General features: G+C 41.6%; 1 protein-coding gene across 1 annotated transcript in view; it reads right to left on the minus strand.

The window, feature by feature from the left end:
- The window catches only part of DQX1 (DEAQ-box RNA dependent ATPase 1), a 100665-nt gene that overhangs the window by 11098 nt on the left and 70096 nt on the right, over window positions 1-19471 (minus strand). The window contains exons 8-10 of the mRNA XM_033955108.1: window positions 17430-17621; window positions 7035-7160; window positions 221-411 (exon numbers count right to left, since the gene is read on the minus strand). Coding sequence (XP_033810999.1) covers window positions 221-411; window positions 7035-7160; window positions 17430-17621 — 509 coding nt within the window. The remainder of the gene's footprint in view (window positions 1-220; window positions 412-7034; window positions 7161-17429; window positions 17622-19471) is intronic.

Consider the following 19471-nt stretch of genomic DNA (forward strand, 5'->3'; position numbering starts at 1 on the left):
CTATATTATTTATTCTGAATACTATTGCCTTCATGCAGCTTAGTAAAATAAGCATCTAAATTTGCAATATTACAAAAGGAGGTGAGCAGGTTAGGTGAATTCATGGAAATGCTACTTCTGGATGACGATAGAAATTATGTTTTCTTCAAAGAAACACAAGTCTATGTGAGAAAGAAAAAAGGAAGTGAAGACATACAAATAGCAGCAAATGCTCCCAGACCTTTAGGAAATACCCAGAGATTAGCGCCCTTTTGATGTTCTGAACATTTTCTGGTGTTCCAAATGATGGAGGAGAGATGGGCAACTCTATCCTCTGCATGACCTCCAACAGTTCAGACCGCACCACATCTGCCAATTTCAGTGCTGAATAACTCAGGAAGTTTTTCCCACACCAGGCCTCATCATCATGATCTGTGCAACAGGGAAGAAAATTTAAGATGTAACATGCTCTGATATGTCTTATCCTGAATTAGGTTTGTCATATTAATGTAATCCATCTCCACAAACAGTCATAGACAACCTCTTCTTACATAGCAACGCCCCCCCCCCCCCCAAAATACAGTTAATGCTATAATTGCCAGTTTAACTGAGACACTGTAGAAAAGGATGGGTAAGTGCAAGAGAGTGGCAGGTACTTTAGAAGAGCTTTCAGCCTTATGCTCCTTTCAATATTCAAGTTATAATCTTTCCCTCATATTTTTATAATTAAACTCGATCATGATCACCCAAATGCTACCACTACCTGAAGACTCCTGTACAAAAAATTATATAAATGTATTACCTCATGTCAAATTGTATGTTTCAACAAATTAGTAAAGTGAGCAGAATATAGTACAACATTAAATACATCATCTTTCTTAAAATTTTAATACATAATTATTCTTTGAAGTTTTGAGGTGTTTATCAGTTAGATTCTAGATCAGAAAAAGTTAATTTAAGGACACATTCAGTGAGTACTTTTGTAAACACCTCCTTTAGTAGAAATAACTTGCAAACCTTTTTTTAAGAACGTAAGAATAGACATACTGAGTCAGACCATTTGTTTCATTTATACCAGTATCTTGCTTCCAACAGTGACCAATCCAGGTCGCAAGTACCTGGGCAGAAACCCAAATAGTCACAACATTTCATGCTACCGATCCCAGGGAATGCAGTGGTCTATCTGAATAGCAGACTATGGACTTTTCCTCCAGGAACTTGTCCAAACTATTTTTTTTTTAAACCAAGCTATATTTAATGCTGTTACCACATCCTCTGGAAATGATTTCCAGAGCTCAACCACTGTTTGAATGAAAAAATACTTCAAAGTAATTTCATTGTGTCTCTTAGTACTTTTTTAAAGAGTAAAAAAATCAATTCACTTTTACCCAGGATTTTGCGGACCTTAAACAATATCCCTCTTCAGCTGTCTCTTTTCCAAGATGAAGAGCCCTAACTACTTCAGCTTTTCCTTTTATCATTTTGGTCACTCTTCTTTGAACCTTTTCTAATTCCATTATATCTTTTTGAGACCGACTAGTTAAGAGTCATTCTATTCTTACTTTTGGAATTTTCCCCACTCTATCTTGTAGAATACTATTAGCTCAGTAATATTTACGCCTCCTAGAAAGTATTACATTTTTTTGAATCTCCCCACAGATTTTCAATACTACTTAAGTCAGAGGACTGTGAAAGCCATTCCAAACCATCTTTTTTTCTGTAAGAACTTCAAGTTGATTTTGAGATATGATTCAGATTACTATCCAACCTCACCTCTTTATAGCTTCAATTTCTTCACCGACTGTGGGACACTGGCTTCTGGTATATATTAACATGTTTAGTAGTTGGATCCATGCTTTCATCTACCCACACTATTTTCTGTGTCACTGACTGTAACAAAACCTCTAAGCATAACAGATCATAGAAACATAGAACATGACAGCAGAAAAGGGCCACGGCCCATCTAGTCTGCCCACACTAATGGCCCACCCCCTAATTACCTCCATGAAGAGATCCCACATGCCAATCCCATCTTTTCTTAAAATCTGGCACACTGCTTGCCTCAATTACCTGTTGTGGAAGATTATTCCAGCGATCAACCACCCTTACGGTGAAGAAATATTTTCTGGCGTCGCCATGAAATTTCCCACCCCTGATTTTCAACGGATGCCCTCTTGTTGCCATGGGTCCTTTAAGGAAAAAGAGATCCTCTTCCACCTCGATACGGCCTGTGACATATTTGAACGTCTCGATCATGTCTCCCCTCTCTCTGCGTTCCTCGAGCGAGTACACCTGCAACTTACCCAGTCGTTCTTCATACGGGAGATCCTTGAGTCCTGAGACCATCCTGGTGGCCATTCGCTGAACCGACTCAACTCTCTGCACATCGTTTTGATAATGCGACCTCCAGAATTGTACACAGTATTCCAGATGGGGTCTCACCATGGATCTGTACAACGGCATTATGACCTCAGGCTTACGGCTGATGAAACTTCTATGGATACAGCCCATGATTTGTCTAGCCCTAGGATGAAGCTTTCTCCACTTGATTGGCAGTCTTCATGTCTTCACTAATGATCACCCCCAAGTCACGTTCTGCTATAGTCCTTGCTAGGATCTCATCTAAGTCTGCATGGATTTTTGCCGCCAAGGTGCATGACCTTGCATTTTTTGGCATTGAAACTTAGTTGCCAAGTCTTTGACCAATGCTCCAGCAGGAGTAGGTCCTGCGTCATATTGTCAGGCATTGAGCTTTTGTCGGGCACTGTGCTTTCATCTGTTGTGCGGTTACCTACCATGTTGCATAGTTTGGCGTCAATCGGCGAATAATGTAATTTTACCTCGAAACCCCTCAGCCAAGTCTCTTACGAAGATGTTAAATAGGATCGGGCCCAAGACCAAGCCCTGCGGCACTCCGCTGATCACCTCCATCGTATCGGAGAGGGTACTGTTGGTACCATGGTTAGTGGTTGGCAAGATGTTCTTTTCTTCAAAATATTTATCTTTGTTTTCTGTGGACAAAAAGTTCAATTTTCACGTTCACCAGTCAAAAGCACTTATTTCAAGGTTTTAGGCTTATCAAAGTGTTCTTTTGCATACTTTAGACAATAACTTTTGCTATGAAGTTGTAGAAAAGGTTTTCTTCTGACAACTTTCCCATGCCATACTATGAACAACTATTCCTTTTGTCTGCCAAACTGTTCAGTGGGCCAGTGAGTTCTGATTTGTAAATCTGATTAATTAGGTTGTTCCATCATATTTTTCTTGGTCTTCTAGATCTTGCCTTGACTTTAACACTTGCATTTAACTTGCCTTTCATAACAATGGCCTAGATTCACTAAGCTCAGCTTTGTTGGGCGATCCGTGGCCGAGTCTTCCTGGGCGACCGATTCACAAAGCGCCTTCATGCAAATTGCAGTGATCGGAGGAACGCCCCATAGCAACCCCACGGATCTCTGCAGAGCGATCCAGATGCATGCGCAGACTATCTTCTTAGCCTTTAGATGCGGTCCACGCATCTGCTGGCTCTCCACACAAGCAAGGTCAAAACAAAGGGGGGGGGGGGGCTGGAACAGAACACACTTTGCTAACAGAACATGCTGCAAGGGAATAAACACCAGAAATGCATCAGTGAAGGTTGCCGGTTACTCATGAGCCTGTGGTTTTAACATGCGGGTTTAAAGCAGGGCTGCACTATGGTATGTTCTGTTCCAGTCTGGAACAGAACGTTCTGCCTCAGTGCAGCCCCACTTTAAACCTGCGGGTTAAAACCAAGGGCTCGCACTGCAGGGAAGGGCAGCAGAGAGCAGCCTCTGAGGTTCATTGTACTGCAGACCATCTTTAAACGAACTCGAGTCAAGAGCCATCTAACCCAGGCCAAGTCGATACACCACAGAGTCAGTCCAGCTTAAGTATCTCTTCTATAGTCCATCTGGCGAAAACCACAAACTCTTCCCCAACCCACGGTCTTGTATTAGGTAACTCAGCTGAAGCCATTTGTCCTGGGGCTAGCTCGAGCCAAACCCAGGTGGGCTAAGGAGACTCTGTAGTGATGCACATGGACAGCAGCTTTTACCCCCCCCCCCTTTTGCAGAACGAACGACAATAAAAAAATCCAGAGAGAAACTGGACCGCTTACAGCCCAAAGTACTAAACTGCCCGACGGAAACAAGTTTAGATATTGTGAAGAAATGGACATGGAATAAATTTTTAGAAACTGGAAAAGACTTCTACATTCCGAAAGCTGGGAACCACAGACTTGCACTGCAGGGAAGGCGGCAAAGAGCAGGAGAGTTGGCAAGGACAAGGCGACAGCGAGCAGAGTCGGCAGGAACGTGAGCAACTGGTCCTCAGCAGTCACTTCTTTTTGGATTGGCCAGCCTAATCGGTGTTCCTTCTTCTGTTTAGTGAATCACTGCCTTCCTACTTTGCATGCGTGGATCGGATTGGGCAGGAGGTTGGTGAATCAAGTCAGGGTCGGAGAACGCTCATATACTGGTCGGGACACAGCTTTAGAGTAGTGAATTACCTTCATTTTCAAATGTCTGCTTAGAGAACTCCATGATGATTGTTCAGTCTAGTATTAACAATACCTCAAATACGGTGTGCAGTTCTGGTTACCACATCTCAGAAAAGATAAAGCAAAATTAGAAAAGGTACAGAGAACGGTGACAAAAATAATAAAAGGGATGGAACGACTTCTTTAGAAGAGATGGCTCAGGTCTATAAAATGCTGAGTGGAGTGTAACGAGTAGATGTGAATCTCTTGTTTAAGCTTCCCAAAAATACTAGGACTAGGGGGCATGCAATGAAGCTACTAAGTAGTACATTTAAAACAAACTGGAGAAAATAATTCAGCTCTGAAATTCGCTGTCAGAGAATGTAGTGAAAGTGGTTAGCTTAGTAGGGTTTAAAAAAGGTTTTGATAATTTCCTAAATGAGAAGTCCATAACCCATTATTAAGATGACTTGGGGAAATCCACTTATTCCTAGGATAGGCAGCAAAAAATCTGTTTTTCTCCTTAGGATCTTGCCAGGTACTCATGACTTAGGTTGGCCAATGTTGAAAACAGGATACTGGGCTTGATGGACCTTCGGTCTGTCCCAATATAACAACTCTTATGTTCTTAATCACAAGTTGAATAGTTACAGGGTCATAGCATTTGTTCTACCATGAAATTGTTTTCACCTAATTGATGGCCTCATGAGTCAGTCAACATTTTAGGCCTTAACAACGCAGAAAAAAAAGTGGTAATGAATCAATTGGATTACCAAACTTTTGCACCTGCCATTTAACTTTAATTTTCAAGCCCACAAGAAAATAAATAGAAAATTGTACATTAAAGATTACAGAAAGATGCTTTGTTTAACTTTGTACCTTTTAAAAGTTGTATGCTTTCATTCACTGCTCCTCCTATTGTTTTTCTCCCTAATTGTTCTCTTTTACTTTGACTATTGTAGTTCTTGCCCTTTTACCTTTTGCTCCTGTTTGTCTTTGTTTTAAAAGTCTCCAAAAGCTATTGTTATTGTTAGGTGATGCTGTCACCTTAAATTTGTATTTTAGCTAAAGTATATTTTTATGATTTTGTACACCGCCTAGAAGGTTGATTGGGCGGTATAAGAAATTTTAAATAAACTTGAATCACAAGTTTCTCAACTGTTGCACACAATTGCGCATGCATACATAAAGGAAATTTCCTAATGTCATTCACATGGATAAAAGCACTAAAGCCCGGATTCTCAAAACATCACCTTAAGTTAAGCAGTGGTAGACGCTGTTCCACCACCTAATTTGCTTACTGGTGCAGTAATTGATTGTGTTGTTTAAAATCAATTAAACACTTCTTAAAAAAATCAACAGCACTGTTGATGCAACTACAGAGGAGCCCTACAGCACTTAAGGTTGCAATAGGTGTGGTTAATGCTGGAAGTAACCTTAAGCGCTGTTAGGCATCTCTGTAGACATGATTCATACATAAGATAGTTGCTGGTAATGTAGGCCTTTAAAACTCTGACCTACATTTCCAGCACCCATCTTAAACGTGAGCTGTGATTCTGCAAACAGCGCTGTTGCGTGATTGACATGCCATCAGTGCTACTTTTGGAGGCTGTTTCCGATCATGGTGCCGCTTACAGAATCTGCCCCCAAGAGCCTCAAAAATTGAGACCAGTCTTTATTGAGTTGACCTGACATGGACTGTGCTACTCTGACTCTGTGTTCTTGGCTTAACACTTATGAGGGATGGCCTTCAAAATTTGGGACAATGTCTTACTTACTTCACCATTTTCTGCAGGTGCTGAGCACCGAAACATGGCCTGTGTCGGGTCAACTCAAAGAATAGTCCCAGTTTTTGAGGATCTTGGTGTTTTTCTTTATCCATTTTGATGAACTTTGATCTTCTCTGTGTTTCTTGGCTAAAGTCATTTACGCCATGGCTATCCAACAGGGTAAACTGGACAATATGTAAACTGCCCACCCTCCCTGTGGATAAAAATATGGACTCATGATTCTTTTAGTTTAAGTGAGTTTCACAATTTATTGTTTTGTCTTGATTGCAGCTTATGTAACTTCTCAGAAACTCCCATCCTAAGCATTCACTTGGTCTTCCTAATGGTCAAGCAGGTCCCGAGAAGAGGCAATGTAGTTCTTCTGAGTCAAGCACACATGCCCCAGAACTACAAGGAAGAAATGTGATCTGATTTACACCAGCTAGGAGCAAACATAAGTTACCATCCTTGCTCTATGCTCTTAAAGTGTCTCTCCATATGTGGTTTATTTGGTTGTGCTACTGCATATTGTCTTCAACCTCTAAGTGCTCCTCTGTATCTAAGAGAATCTTCCCTATTTTTATTCCTATCATGTTTCCCCCAGCCTCCTGCTCTGTCTTTCTATTCTATGTATTTACTCTTCATCTATCTTCTTCTGTTTCTCTATTCCATTATCACCTTCTCCATCTCAGTTCCTTCTATCTGCTCCCCCTTCCCTTGCTTTTTTGTCTCATTTGGCAATACTCTTTGGCCCCACTTTCTCCCTCCCTCTAATCAGTGATGCCTACGTTGTTTGAAGGCATTGAAGACATTGATAAGAGTGAAATGGTCCCCATCAGGATGAAGCAGAACTCTCCTTCGTGTAGCTGCTGCCTCTTCAGACTTCAAGGGAGGTGCCAGAAAACAGGGTGAAGCTGAGAGAGAGAAAAAGCGAGAAGGAAAAAGAGATTAGGTCCTTACCTTGATAATATCTTTTCCAATAGACAGGCGAGTCATTCTAGACATGTGATTATTTCCCAATGGACATGAGCCATCTGCAGAAGGAATCAACTTCTGATTATTTTGGCGACTCTCCTCTATTTCACTGGGAGCTCTACTGCCACCTGTGGTTAGTACCCAAGCACAAAGCGCTCCAGACAATATGGGAACATTCCCAAGAAATAACTGTTCTGCTTAACAAAGAAACATTAGAACAACAAACTCCAAACAGCTTACAAAAGCATTAAAGGAGTTCAGGAAGGACATATAAAATTCTTTAAGGCCCAAGAAGGGCTGACTGGCATCCAAGGGTGGGAGTCTAGAATGACTCACCTATCTACTGGAAAAGATTATCAAGGTAAGGACATAATCTCTTTTTCCAGTGCAATAAGTGAGTCATTCTAGACATGTGGGACATACAAAATCAGTCCCCAAAAGCTAGGGTGGGCTTACTGTGCCGGCCTGCAAAACTGAGGACCCAAAGGCAGAGTCCTGTCTTCCTACCACATCCACTTTATAAAAACGTGTGTAGAGTCGCTGGTCTACAAATCTCCTCAGGGAGTTCACTCTGGCCCATGAAGAAGCCATACCCCTTGTGGAATGCGCCTCGACAGAAACAAGAGACTGCTTAACGGAAAGAATATAGGCTGATGAAATGGCCTTATGGATCCATCTGGATATCAACAATCATTACTTGATTATTCCTAATTGAGGTCAGAAGACTTAATACTATGCTAGGTCAATTAATTTAGTATTTCTCCAATTTGTTTTGAGTCTTTTCCTCAAATAAAATTCATTATGTAAACCGAATCGAGCCCCTGGTACAGGAGATGACCCGGTAGAATAAGTCAACACAAACAGATGGTCAGAGACAAAACTCGTTAGTGACTTCAAGATAGCGCAGTAGAACTTTGTGCAAATTCAACTTTCTCAAAATGCGGACTTGCTTCTTTGAACCCGTAAGTTGAAAAATGGAGAAATGCACTTCTTGATTAACATGGAATACTGAGGCCACTTTTGGCAGAAAGGAAGGAACCGTGAATAAGGAAATCCCAATCTCCAAGATTCTCAGGAAGGGTTCTCTACAAGAAAGAGTCTGTAGCCCCGAGACATGTCTCACTGAGGTAATGGCTACCAGAAAAACTGTCTTGAGCGTTAAATCTAAGGATGAATCTTTGAAAGGCTCAAATGGAGCTTTAGTGAGGCCAAACAGAACCACATTAAGGTCCCATGAAGGGAATGGTGGTTTGATAGGTGGTCTAATACGAAGAGCACTTTTCATAAATATGGCCACATCAGGGGAGACACAAGTGTGAGGCCTTTGTCAAGGTTCACCTAGAGAAAAGCTAGTACCACTGAAATAGGAGAATAGTACTTTCCTGGACACACTTTCCTGGACACACTAATGCTGAAAGGTCTTCCATGCCTTAGCGTAGGCAGATACAGTAGATGACTTCTTAGATTTGAGAAGAGTAGCAATGACAACATCAGAATATCCTTTGCACTCTAATGCTTCGCACTCAATAGTCATGCCATAAGAGCAAAGCAATCCAGATCCTCCATACAGACCGGATCCCGAGCATGAAGGTATGGATGGACGCGCAACCAAGACTGCGACCTATGCGAAGATGTATCAGATCTGTGTACCATGGTCTGCGAGGCCAATATGGAGCCACCAGAATAACTCTTCCCTGATGGACAGCAATCCATCAAATGACTTGCCCTATCATGGGCCAGGAAGGAAAAACACACAGTAGAAATCCCTGTGGCCATGGGTGGACTAGAGCAGGGGTAGGGAACTCCGGACCTCGAGAGCCGTATTCCAGTTGGGTTTTCAGGATTTCCCCAATGAATATGCATGAGATCTATTTGCATGCACTGCTTTCAATGCATATTCATTGGGGAAATCCTGAAAACCCAACTGGAATACGGCTCTCGAGGACCGGAGTTCCCTACCCCTGGACTTGAGTATTAAGACCCTCGCTTCCAGGCTCAGATCTTCAACTGAAGAATCAATCTGCCTTCTTATTCTTTATCGTTGCTATGAAGTTGAAGTGAGGCCGACCCCAGTGCTACACTATGAATCGGAACACTGTGGAGGACAAGCCCCACTTGCCTGGATCTAAGGTCTGTCTGAACATTGTCGACTCCCTCCACATGCGTTGCCGAGAGCACCTGAAGGCGATGTTTCACCTAGTGAAAGAGAGGCGAATTTCCAGAGCCACGGATGCACTTTTAGTTCCTCCTTGGTGACTGACATACGGTACTGCCTTTGCATTGTCGTAGAAGACCCAGGCCTGCATGGCCCTCCAGAGTCTTCTGTAATTTCATCAGAGCCAAATGAATGGCCTTTCAGTTCCAACCGGTTGATCAACATTTCTTTTGCGAAAGTGTCCAACAATCCTGAATGGGATGATGATTGCAAAAAGCACCCCAGCCTCGAAGACTGGCATCTGTCATCACAATCACCCAGGAAGCAATCTGCAGCGGCATGCTCCTGGAGAGGGTCTGCAGAAGAAGCCACCAAGCCATGCTGGCCCGGCTTCCAGAGTCCAAGGAAGAGGGTGTTTGCATTGCTGCTCTCTACAGAGTCCAATGTGAGAGCAATGTTTGCTGAAGAGGACACATGTTTACCCTCACCCAAGGAATCGCATCTATCATGGCCACCATATGCCTCAAGATCTGGAGGTAGCCCCACAATGAAGGAGCTGCTTTGTTCAAGAGGTAAGAAATTTGAGAGCACAGCTTCTGTTTGTGTGCCTTGGGAAGATAGACATGGCCCGCCTCTGTGCGAACAAGAACCTCAGGTATTCTAAGGACTGTGTCAGGGCCAAATTGATTTTCCTGTATTTACAATCCAACCCAGGTCTTCCAGGAAACAGATCACCTGATCCACGGTGTGACAACCCTCGGAAAACAAAGGGGCTCTGATCAGCCAATCATCTAAGTAGGGGTGGACCTGCAGACCCATTTTCCTTAAACACTGCCACGACCGCTATCACCTTGGTGAAGGTACGAGGAGCCATTACCAGGCCAAAGGGTAGAGCTGATATTCCAATACATGAAACCTGAGGAATTTGCGTTGCACCAGAAAAATTGGAATATGCAAACTAACCTTTGTGAGATCCAGAAAGATCAGGAACCCTCCCAGGGCCACTGCCGCTATGACAGACTGCACTGTCTCCATACGAAAGCGTAGAACCTTAAGCGTTGCATTTACTTGCGTAAGATCCAGGATTGGCCTCCAATCATCTGTGCATTTTTTTGGCACGATAAAGTATATGGAATATCTGCCCAAGCCAGAAGTCTTCAGGCGGCACCTGTGCTATAGTTTGACTATCAACAATCTTTGTACAGTGGCCTGCACTCTGTTCACTTTGTCCAGGCACCCCGCGGGTGAGTCCACAAACTAATATGCAGGAGGCTGGACATATTCCGCTTGTAGTTGGACTGAATAATGACCAAAACCCACTGGTTGAATGAGATAGAAACATAGAAATAGACGGCAGATAAGGGCCACGGCCCAACTAGTCTGCCCACCCCAATGACCCTCCCCTACCAATGCCTGCAGGAACATTGAGAGTTTGCCTCTGATATGTAGCGAGACCTCCCTCGACCTGACATCATTGTGCCTTTTTGGCAGAGGGAGCCAAATGGGAGACAGATGTCTGGTTATTCCTGGAGCCTGAGAACCTCTGCCTGTAGCCCTGGGAAAATCTCCGAGACATGGAACTTGAATAAGGGCAGGAACACCTGGAGCCATGAAAATTAGAGCGTCCTGAACTTCTAGAAGTTCTGGGTCTGCTATTGGCAGGGTCTTAGGTCAACAGTGCACCACAGAATTCATGAGGTCATCCAGGCCTTTGTCAAATAATAACTGCCCCTTAAAAAGGAGTCACGCAAGAGTAGCTTTAGAGGGGGAAATCACCGGCCCATTGTTTGATCCAGAGCATTCTGCAAGCAGAAATTGAATGCATCAGCACTTCATCCAAGACCCACAAAAGGTCATACAGAGCATCAGTAACATAATCTACTCCAGGTAAAAGAAGATGAGGAGAAGGCTCCACAGCCTCAGTTTCCAGAGTATGCAGCTGGAAGAAGGAAGTGCATATAACAAAGGATGCCGCTGAGGCAGCTTTGACTCTCAAAGCCGCTGCTTCAGAATTTCCTGAGAACCACATCCACACGGCAGTCCTGCATGTCCTCGAGCACCATACCACCCTCACTGGGAAGAGAGGTGTACTTAGTGACCTGTGCAACCAAAGAGTCCAGTTTAGGCTGAGTAAACAGCTGCTGATACTCCTTACGGGATATAGCTCTCGCCATTTTGAGAGCGCTTTCCGGAAAGTCCCACTTCTCTGAGATCAGAATGTTCATATCAGGATGCCAAGGAAATGCAGAAGACTGAGCTCATACTCCACACAAGAGAGAGGAGGAGGAGGAGGAAGAAGAAGGAACCAGCTGAGTGACTAAATTCAGCTGCTTTGCCTGATTTCATTTCAGAGTTTCTGCAAGAGTGACTAAATTCAACTCTTGCAGAGATTCCGAAATGAGATCAGGCAAAGCATCCGACTTAAATAAATGCAGAAGTGTGGGATCGTCCCCAGGTTTGAAAGCCATAGAAGGATCCGAAGATCTGGCATACTGACCAAGGTCCCCGGCCACAGGAAGAGCATCCCCGGAAAACAAGGGGTCAATTAATTGATCAACATCGTAAGCATCTCTAAATCAGGGTCAGCTAGCTCAAAGACAGTGGCTGACTGAGAAGAAGACATGCCCAGGAAGGCAAAGCTGTGGAGAGACAAGTCTCAAGCGGAGCGGGACTGCACAGAGGAGGCACGATTATCCTGAAAAGCATTCAATAAATATTTCATAAATTCAGAGAAGGCTTCTGCACCCTAAGCAGCAGGGTCACCTTTAGATGACTTAACCTTTGCATTCGCATCATTTTGTGCAGAACATTCAGTATTGCCAAGCCCCCCAAAAAAGAAATGGCTGCCTCAATGGGCGCCCATTGTTACTGCTTAGGGAGGGGAGAGGCCAAGCATGGTGTTGCCACCTCTCCTGGCCACGCCATGCGGCACAAGGATGCTCCAGAGGCACTAAATAAGATGGCCGCCGCTAAGAAATTTGCACCAAAGTTGCAATATTTTTTACACTCAGCAAAGCTTAAAAACAGCGATTTTAGGATTTTCCAGATGGGGGAATACAGGGGGACATGCAGAAACCTTTAAAACTACAAAATTCAGAAGCCCCCTCCCCCTCACAGGCTATAACAGCCTTACTCACTGTGACCTGTGCCGGAAATGTGCTGCAGGAATCAGAAGAATCATTACCTCACGCTGGAAATGCCTCTGGATACTGATCTTTGGGCTGGCAGTCAGACATGGTGCATGACCATACCCCCTCCCCCCTACAGACCAACTAACGTGATAAAGGAAAGGGTGGAGACAAAAAAAAATGCAGTCGGCATCCTGCAAGATGCCACTGACCTTAAGGGCGTCTAACAGCATGCACTCGAACCCCAGCTAAACAGTAGATGAGAATAAAGCATGGATGGCCCCGGGCTCCAAAGATACTAATGCAGGCTGGCCAACAGGTACCACCAGGGATCAGCCTGTCAGCAGCAGACTGGAGTCTGCTTCTTCTCTACATAGGCAAAGCTGAAGAATGTTCCAAGCACAAATAAAAATCCTGAAGAAAATAAGAAAAAGGGGAGAGCAGAACAGAAACACTCCTTTAGACTCACTTGTAGAAAGGAAAAACTACAGGTGGCAGTAGAGCTCTCTGCCAGAAAGTAGAGGAGAGTCACAGACAAAATCTGGCGTGGATTCCTTCTGCAGATGGCTTGCGGCCATTGGGAGATAACCACATGTTTAGAATGACTCACCTATTGCACTGGCCGATAATTAACACCAATATCAGCAGAAGCCCACTTATTAATGAATTTTCTTGCAAACATTTTAACCTTTTAAGAAATATTAAAAGTCCTATTCTGGGAGAACATTTCCTTACAAGGGCCACATTATAATTCACAGGAAAGTAAGTATACAGAAGGGATACCATAACTTTAACCTGCATTATTTTGAAATGAAAAACCTTTTTAGCCACCAGAAAAGTGAAGAGCTTATTCTATGATAATAACAAAGTACTATACAGCTAAATTCATTTTTAAATTAAAAAAATGTAAATGTCTTCATAACACAGGGAGTTTCTTCCATGTGTCTTGACCTATAACTGCCATCTAAATATTTTATTTTTTAATCTTTATTCCCAACTTACTATACCACTTTATCTGTCTAGCAGAGATCAGCGATTTACAAAACCTCTCATGACTGCTATGGAAAGAACAATCCAATAACATTCCAATCTAAATTCTGACCATTCTTTGTACTCAAGATACTACTGTTAAAAGTGTGAAGAGGAGAGGGAAGGCGAAGATCAAAATGGAGTAAAAAGTTGAAATGGACAGGCAGATTTGATAGATTACACGGTTTTAACTGCCATTATTTGCTATTTTTCTATAGCTGGTTGGATAACTGAAATGCTGTGCACTTCCATGCAAAAGTTCTTTGATTCAAATAAACAAATTAGGGATGCTGCAGAAGGGGAAGAAAGGAGTCAAGTTTACTGCTAATGGTGACACTTGGGGCTCCTTTTACTAAGGTGCACTAACTGTTTTAGCGCATAGATGCCAACGCCTCCATAGAGTTTGCTTTAGTATTTTTTGTTTATCGTGCGCTAATCTTCAGCACGTTTTAAAAACGCTAGCGCACCTTAGTAAAAGGAGCCCTTGATGGCTGGCTTTGGAATTCATGGTATAGGATTCTGCCGCACAGCTCCGAGTCTCCACACCATTACTGTAATGACTAGAAAAAGGAATGATGAATTGGTCTGTGAGCAATAGGGGGAAAATAATAATAATAATTATTTATTTATATACCACCCCACCGTAAAGTTCTAGGTGGTTCACATACATTAATAACTTATACAATGAATAAAAATACAGTACTAAAATTATATAATAAAGATACTAAAATTATACAGTAAAAATTCTAAAATTATGCAGTAAAAGAAGAAGATACAGTTTGCTAAAATACAATGAAAGTCCTCAAGAACCTTCTGGCTATAAGATCAATATACTATTTGCCTGTCGTTATTCTGGAACATCAGTTTACAAATTTATCTATGAGTGGTTGAAAAAGAAAGCTCAACACTAGTAGCAACTGAACTGGGAGAGAGGCACTAGCAAAAAGAAAAAAAATTAAGCAGTGAAGGGATTATAGAGCTTGCTCTCTAGAACACACTAAAATGTATTCAGCTCTGCAAGTCAAATTTCTACCTTTTCCAATCCTTATACCAAGACACAAACTAATAAATTGACCAAAAAAAACCAGCAATTCTGAGCCACACTTGATATTAAAAGGTCAAACAGGACACTTCAAAGAAAATGATGAGACCTAAAAATCAGACCTTCTTTACCATGATCATAAAATTGTGATCCCTAAATATATTAATGAAAGAGAACAATGGTGCAGGAGAAAGGTGACAAAAATGATAAAGGGGCCGAGATGACTTCCCTATGAGGAAAGGCTGACGCAGGTAGGACTCTTCAGCCTGGAGAAGAGATAGATGAGGAGGAAATATAATACAGGTCTATAAAATATTGAGTGGAGTGGAACGGGTAGATGTGACTTACTTGTTTACACTTTCCAAAAATACTAGGACTAGAGGGCATACAATGAAGCTACTAAGTCACTTGAGATTCTATTATGCAGATATTTGAAGGAGATGTTGCTTTGGGATAAAGTTGAAGAATTAAATATTTCTGATTGTAGATATATTTCTGTACCAAAGGCTGAGACTGTTGAAGGGGAAGCAAAGAAGGGCCCAGAAGAATCAATTGATTTAAAAGATTTTAATTCAGGCCTCTCAGGAGGAAATTTCTACTAGGGCAACTCTCCTGACAATCTTTTCAACAGAACAGGAGAAAATAAATGTCTTAAAAAATATTTCCGGAATAAAAATTCTCAGTTTTATGGCTAAATCCACACACAACTACGTCAGAAGGAATTTCTGAAATTGAAGGATAGAGTTACTTCCTTGGGAGGTACCTTCCTTCTTCAATTCTCTTGTAAATGTGTAAAAACATTACAATCTATTAGATATATTTATTTTGATGCTTCTCAGCTTGAGAGATTGTTGATTGATAAAGAAGTTTCTGCAGTGGGGTAGGGGTTTTATGGGACTTGATAAATATAAAAGGAAATGCTGCAATGAATAGGAGATAGGGTCTATATTTCTGTGTTAATTAATGTTTGGTTGAATAATTTCATTTGAAATATGTAATATAAATGATGATTAATAAAACAAACAAAGAGGGGGAGGAATAACCTACGGAGTCACAAGTACAATGCTGGATGCCTTTCTCAGCAGATTGGATGAATCATGTTGGTCTTTATTTACTAGCCACACCAAATGATATTCATAGACTTATACTGTCAGAAACCAAGTGCTATAAACTTTTTAGTCTGTGAAAACGGTAAAGACCTCAGTGTTTCCCAGGATAAAACCTGTGAAACTGACTATGCCAATAATACTATTGACATAGAGAAATACATCATTGGTCTTATATTCTACCGTTACACATTCTCTTATTTATCTTTTTAACTTTTTTGCTGTCATTTACTTTAACTTTTTACTGGCTTTTATAGTTTTATAAAAAAGTGAGCACTTATCTTGTTTCCTTCTGACAGCACAAAACCACCGCAGCTGCAGTTTTAGCGGTATCAATATGCCGCTCTTGAACAATTTCAAATCTGATCAATTCATATAGAAATATCCCAACAGGCCCTGTTTCGCCCTACGGCTGCATCAGGGGATTATTTTTCATTACGAGCTCCCACTGGGAGAAAATCATTGAAGCAGTGGCTCGTAATGAAAATTAATCCCCTGATGCAGCCGTAGGGCGAAACAGGGCCTGTTGGGATATTTCTATATGAATTGATCAGATTTGAAATTGTTCAAGAGCGGCATATTGATACCGCTAAAACTGCAGCTGCGGTGGTTTTGCGCTGTCAGAAGGAAACAAGATAAGTGCTCACTTTTTTATAAAACTATAAAAGCCAGTAAAAAGTTAAAAAGTAAATGACAGCAAAAAAGTTAAAAAGATAAATAAGAGAATGTGTAACGGTAGAATATAAGATCAAGGATGTATTTCTCTATGTCAATAGTATTATTGGCATAGTCAGTTTCACAGGTTTTATCCTGGGAAACAATGAGGTCTTTACCGTTTTCACAGACTAAAAAGTTTATAGCACTTGGTTTCTGACAGTATAAGTCTATGAATATCATTTGGTGTGGCTATTAATTTTGAAGATATTCTGCTTGTATCGTGAATATTAATGGTCTTTATTTACTGTCACTAACTATGCTATATCAGCACTTTATATACCATAAATACAAGAAAGGCTATTTTCTCTTTTTTTTTTAACATTAGCCTTTTTTTTCGAGAAGTATTCCTGGAATTTGTTTATTGAAACATAGAAACTACAAAATGAGAAAAAAAAAAACCCAACACCTAATTAAACCCCCGTTTTACAAAACCACACAAAAGGTTTTTAGCATTGGCCAGTGTGCTGAATGCTCTGCTCAGACGCTCATAGGTACTCTATGAGCGTTGAAGCAGTTCAGAGCATTCAGCGCGCCTGCCGGTGCTAAAAACCTTTTGCGCAGTTTTGTAAAAGGGGGAGGTAAAAGAACTAAATATGGCATCTCACGTGTATCAAACCTTCATGTATGAAATATGAAGGGTGTGATGAGTCTGTACACCTTACTGAGTCTGCTGAGAAACAGAGGAAAAACTGTATGAGGACAGAGTGCTGGAAATGACATACATGAACAGTGAGTCACAAAAGTTTCTATGTAAACTTTTTTTTGCTCCATCAGACATCACCCAATTGCAAGGGCTTGCAATCTCACTTGTCCTTTTAAAAAAATGTAGATTAACAAACATCTGACAATCCCTTTAAAACATCCCCAGCTTGATATTGTTTCCTACTAATACCTAGCCTGTAATGAGATATAGGAAAGTTTTAATCATTTTGGTGAGATATAAATGTGCTTTAAACAAATAGATAAGGAGGATTATCTCTGATCTAATATGAGTGATATGATTATTATGCTTTCCTCATCTTAATTTGTACCTGTTAGCATTGCAGCTATGGTCAGCATTTCATTTACACAGTCAAATTCGCAGGATGCAATGAGTGACTTGGCCAACTGTGGATCCAAAGGAAACTCTGACATGATGATGCCAACTTCTGAAAGGTTCCCATCATCATCCAAGGCAGCTAAGTAATCTAGGTCTTCTAGAGCCTGCATCAGAGACTCAGGGGCTGTGCAAGAGAAAGACAAAAATCAGCTCACTTAGTACATCTAGGAAGAGAGAGAACAAAGTGGAAACAGTCAAAAGACAGACAAGGAGGTCTAATTTAATCTAGAGGTTACAACAGCATACCAATTGGTTTTAGGAGAAGAAGCTATGCTTTCAATAACCCTGTGCAGCTTTTGAATATAAATTATGAGAATTCTGGAGACCCATTCACCAATTTGCCAGATATGAAGTAGACATTTGGTTCAAACACTGCTTGGATTCCAGCTGCTCACAAATGAATTTCATATCAAAACAATAATTTTACTTCATAATTTTATTGAATCAGAGGTACTCTTTGTATTTACAATTCCTGTATTTCGTTCTCTTATTTTGATGTTACAGTATATAAACTGAAGAAAAAAAAAATATCCCCCCCCCAGTTTTCCAAGTGCCTCAGTGTTGTGTCTTAAATCTTTAAAGCAGCTCATACAAGATCCATGAGTTACATACCAACCTCACGCAAGGTTGCACTTTACTATGGGTTGAAGAGGATTAGAAATTCTTAGATGCCAGCAGGAATTTTAGGATCTAGGTAGAAAAACAGACAACCTCCTCCCTTACACTTCTTGCACATTACCTCTTCTCAAAAGTCTCCTTTCTCATCTGCACATACCTACTCCTGACTTCTCCCTGCCCCACTTCAGGGAGAGTGTTAATCTCAACATTTTAGGTACTTTTTAAATGCCCTGACCTGCTATTTAACATATACGTATAGTTTGGAATTCCTAGAGCAGTAGACCCCAATACAGTCTTAAGGAGTCCCTAGCCACTCTGCTTTTCAGGCTAGCCACAATGAATATGTAAGAGAGATTTCATGTGCTACTTCTATTGAATGAAAATTGATATCATGCATATTCATTCAGCATAGCCTCTATGATGAGACTGGGTTTCAATGCCCTGCAGTAGTTTCCACATTCAATTTAACAGGCGATACACAATTAATACACTCATGAAGAAAACCAGGCTAAATGTATGTAAAAGGATGCATGTTTGGTTATCTTGGAAAACAAACTGTTTGAAGACTACAAAGGGTGTCAGGTCAAAAGCGCGCTGGGACAAAGGCGCACGCCCAGACAATTGAGCGCAGCGCGGGGGTGCGCGCCGCTGAAAATTACTGTTTTTAGGGCTCCGACGGGGGGGGCGTGGGGGGGAACCCCACCACTTTACTTAGAGATCGCGCCGCGTTGTGGGGGCGTTGTGGCGGTTTGGGGGTTGTAAACCCCCACAATTTACTGAAAACTTCACTTTTTCCCTGTTTTTAGGGAAAAAGTTAAGTTCACAGTAAAATGTGGACGGTTACAACCCCCCATAACGCCGGCGCGATCTCTATTAAGTAAACTGGGGGAGCTCCCCAACAAAACCCCCCGTCGGATCCCCTAAAAACTGTAATTTTCTTCGGCGCGCGCCTCCGTCTTGCGCTCAGTTGTCGGCGCGCGCCTTTGTCTTTCGCGGGGTTGTCTATGCACCCTACAAAGGACTGGATATCGGCTAGACAATAACTCTGGTAGAAGCATAGGTTTTCACCATTTCAAAATGATTAGGCATATCAAACACGAGATAAATTATCCCTTCATGGGCACAAACGAAGGAGTTTCCACAATGCTGAGGATACTCAGCACTCACAGAGCTGGATCCTACTGTAAGAAGAGTTACCTCCTGTAATTGTCACAAACTTAAAAACAGTTTGTGCAGAGGAGCAATTATTCAATATAACAAGGGACTCATTCACTTTAATAAGGTAGTTCATCACTGAAATGCACTAAAATTGTGACTTTAGGAAAAAAAAAATGGCATTACAGTATATCAGGAAAT

This window comes from Geotrypetes seraphini, chromosome 1 (genome assembly GCF_902459505.1).
Source record: "Geotrypetes seraphini chromosome 1, aGeoSer1.1, whole genome shotgun sequence".
Lineage (NCBI taxonomy): Eukaryota > Metazoa > Chordata > Amphibia > Gymnophiona > Dermophiidae > Geotrypetes > Geotrypetes seraphini.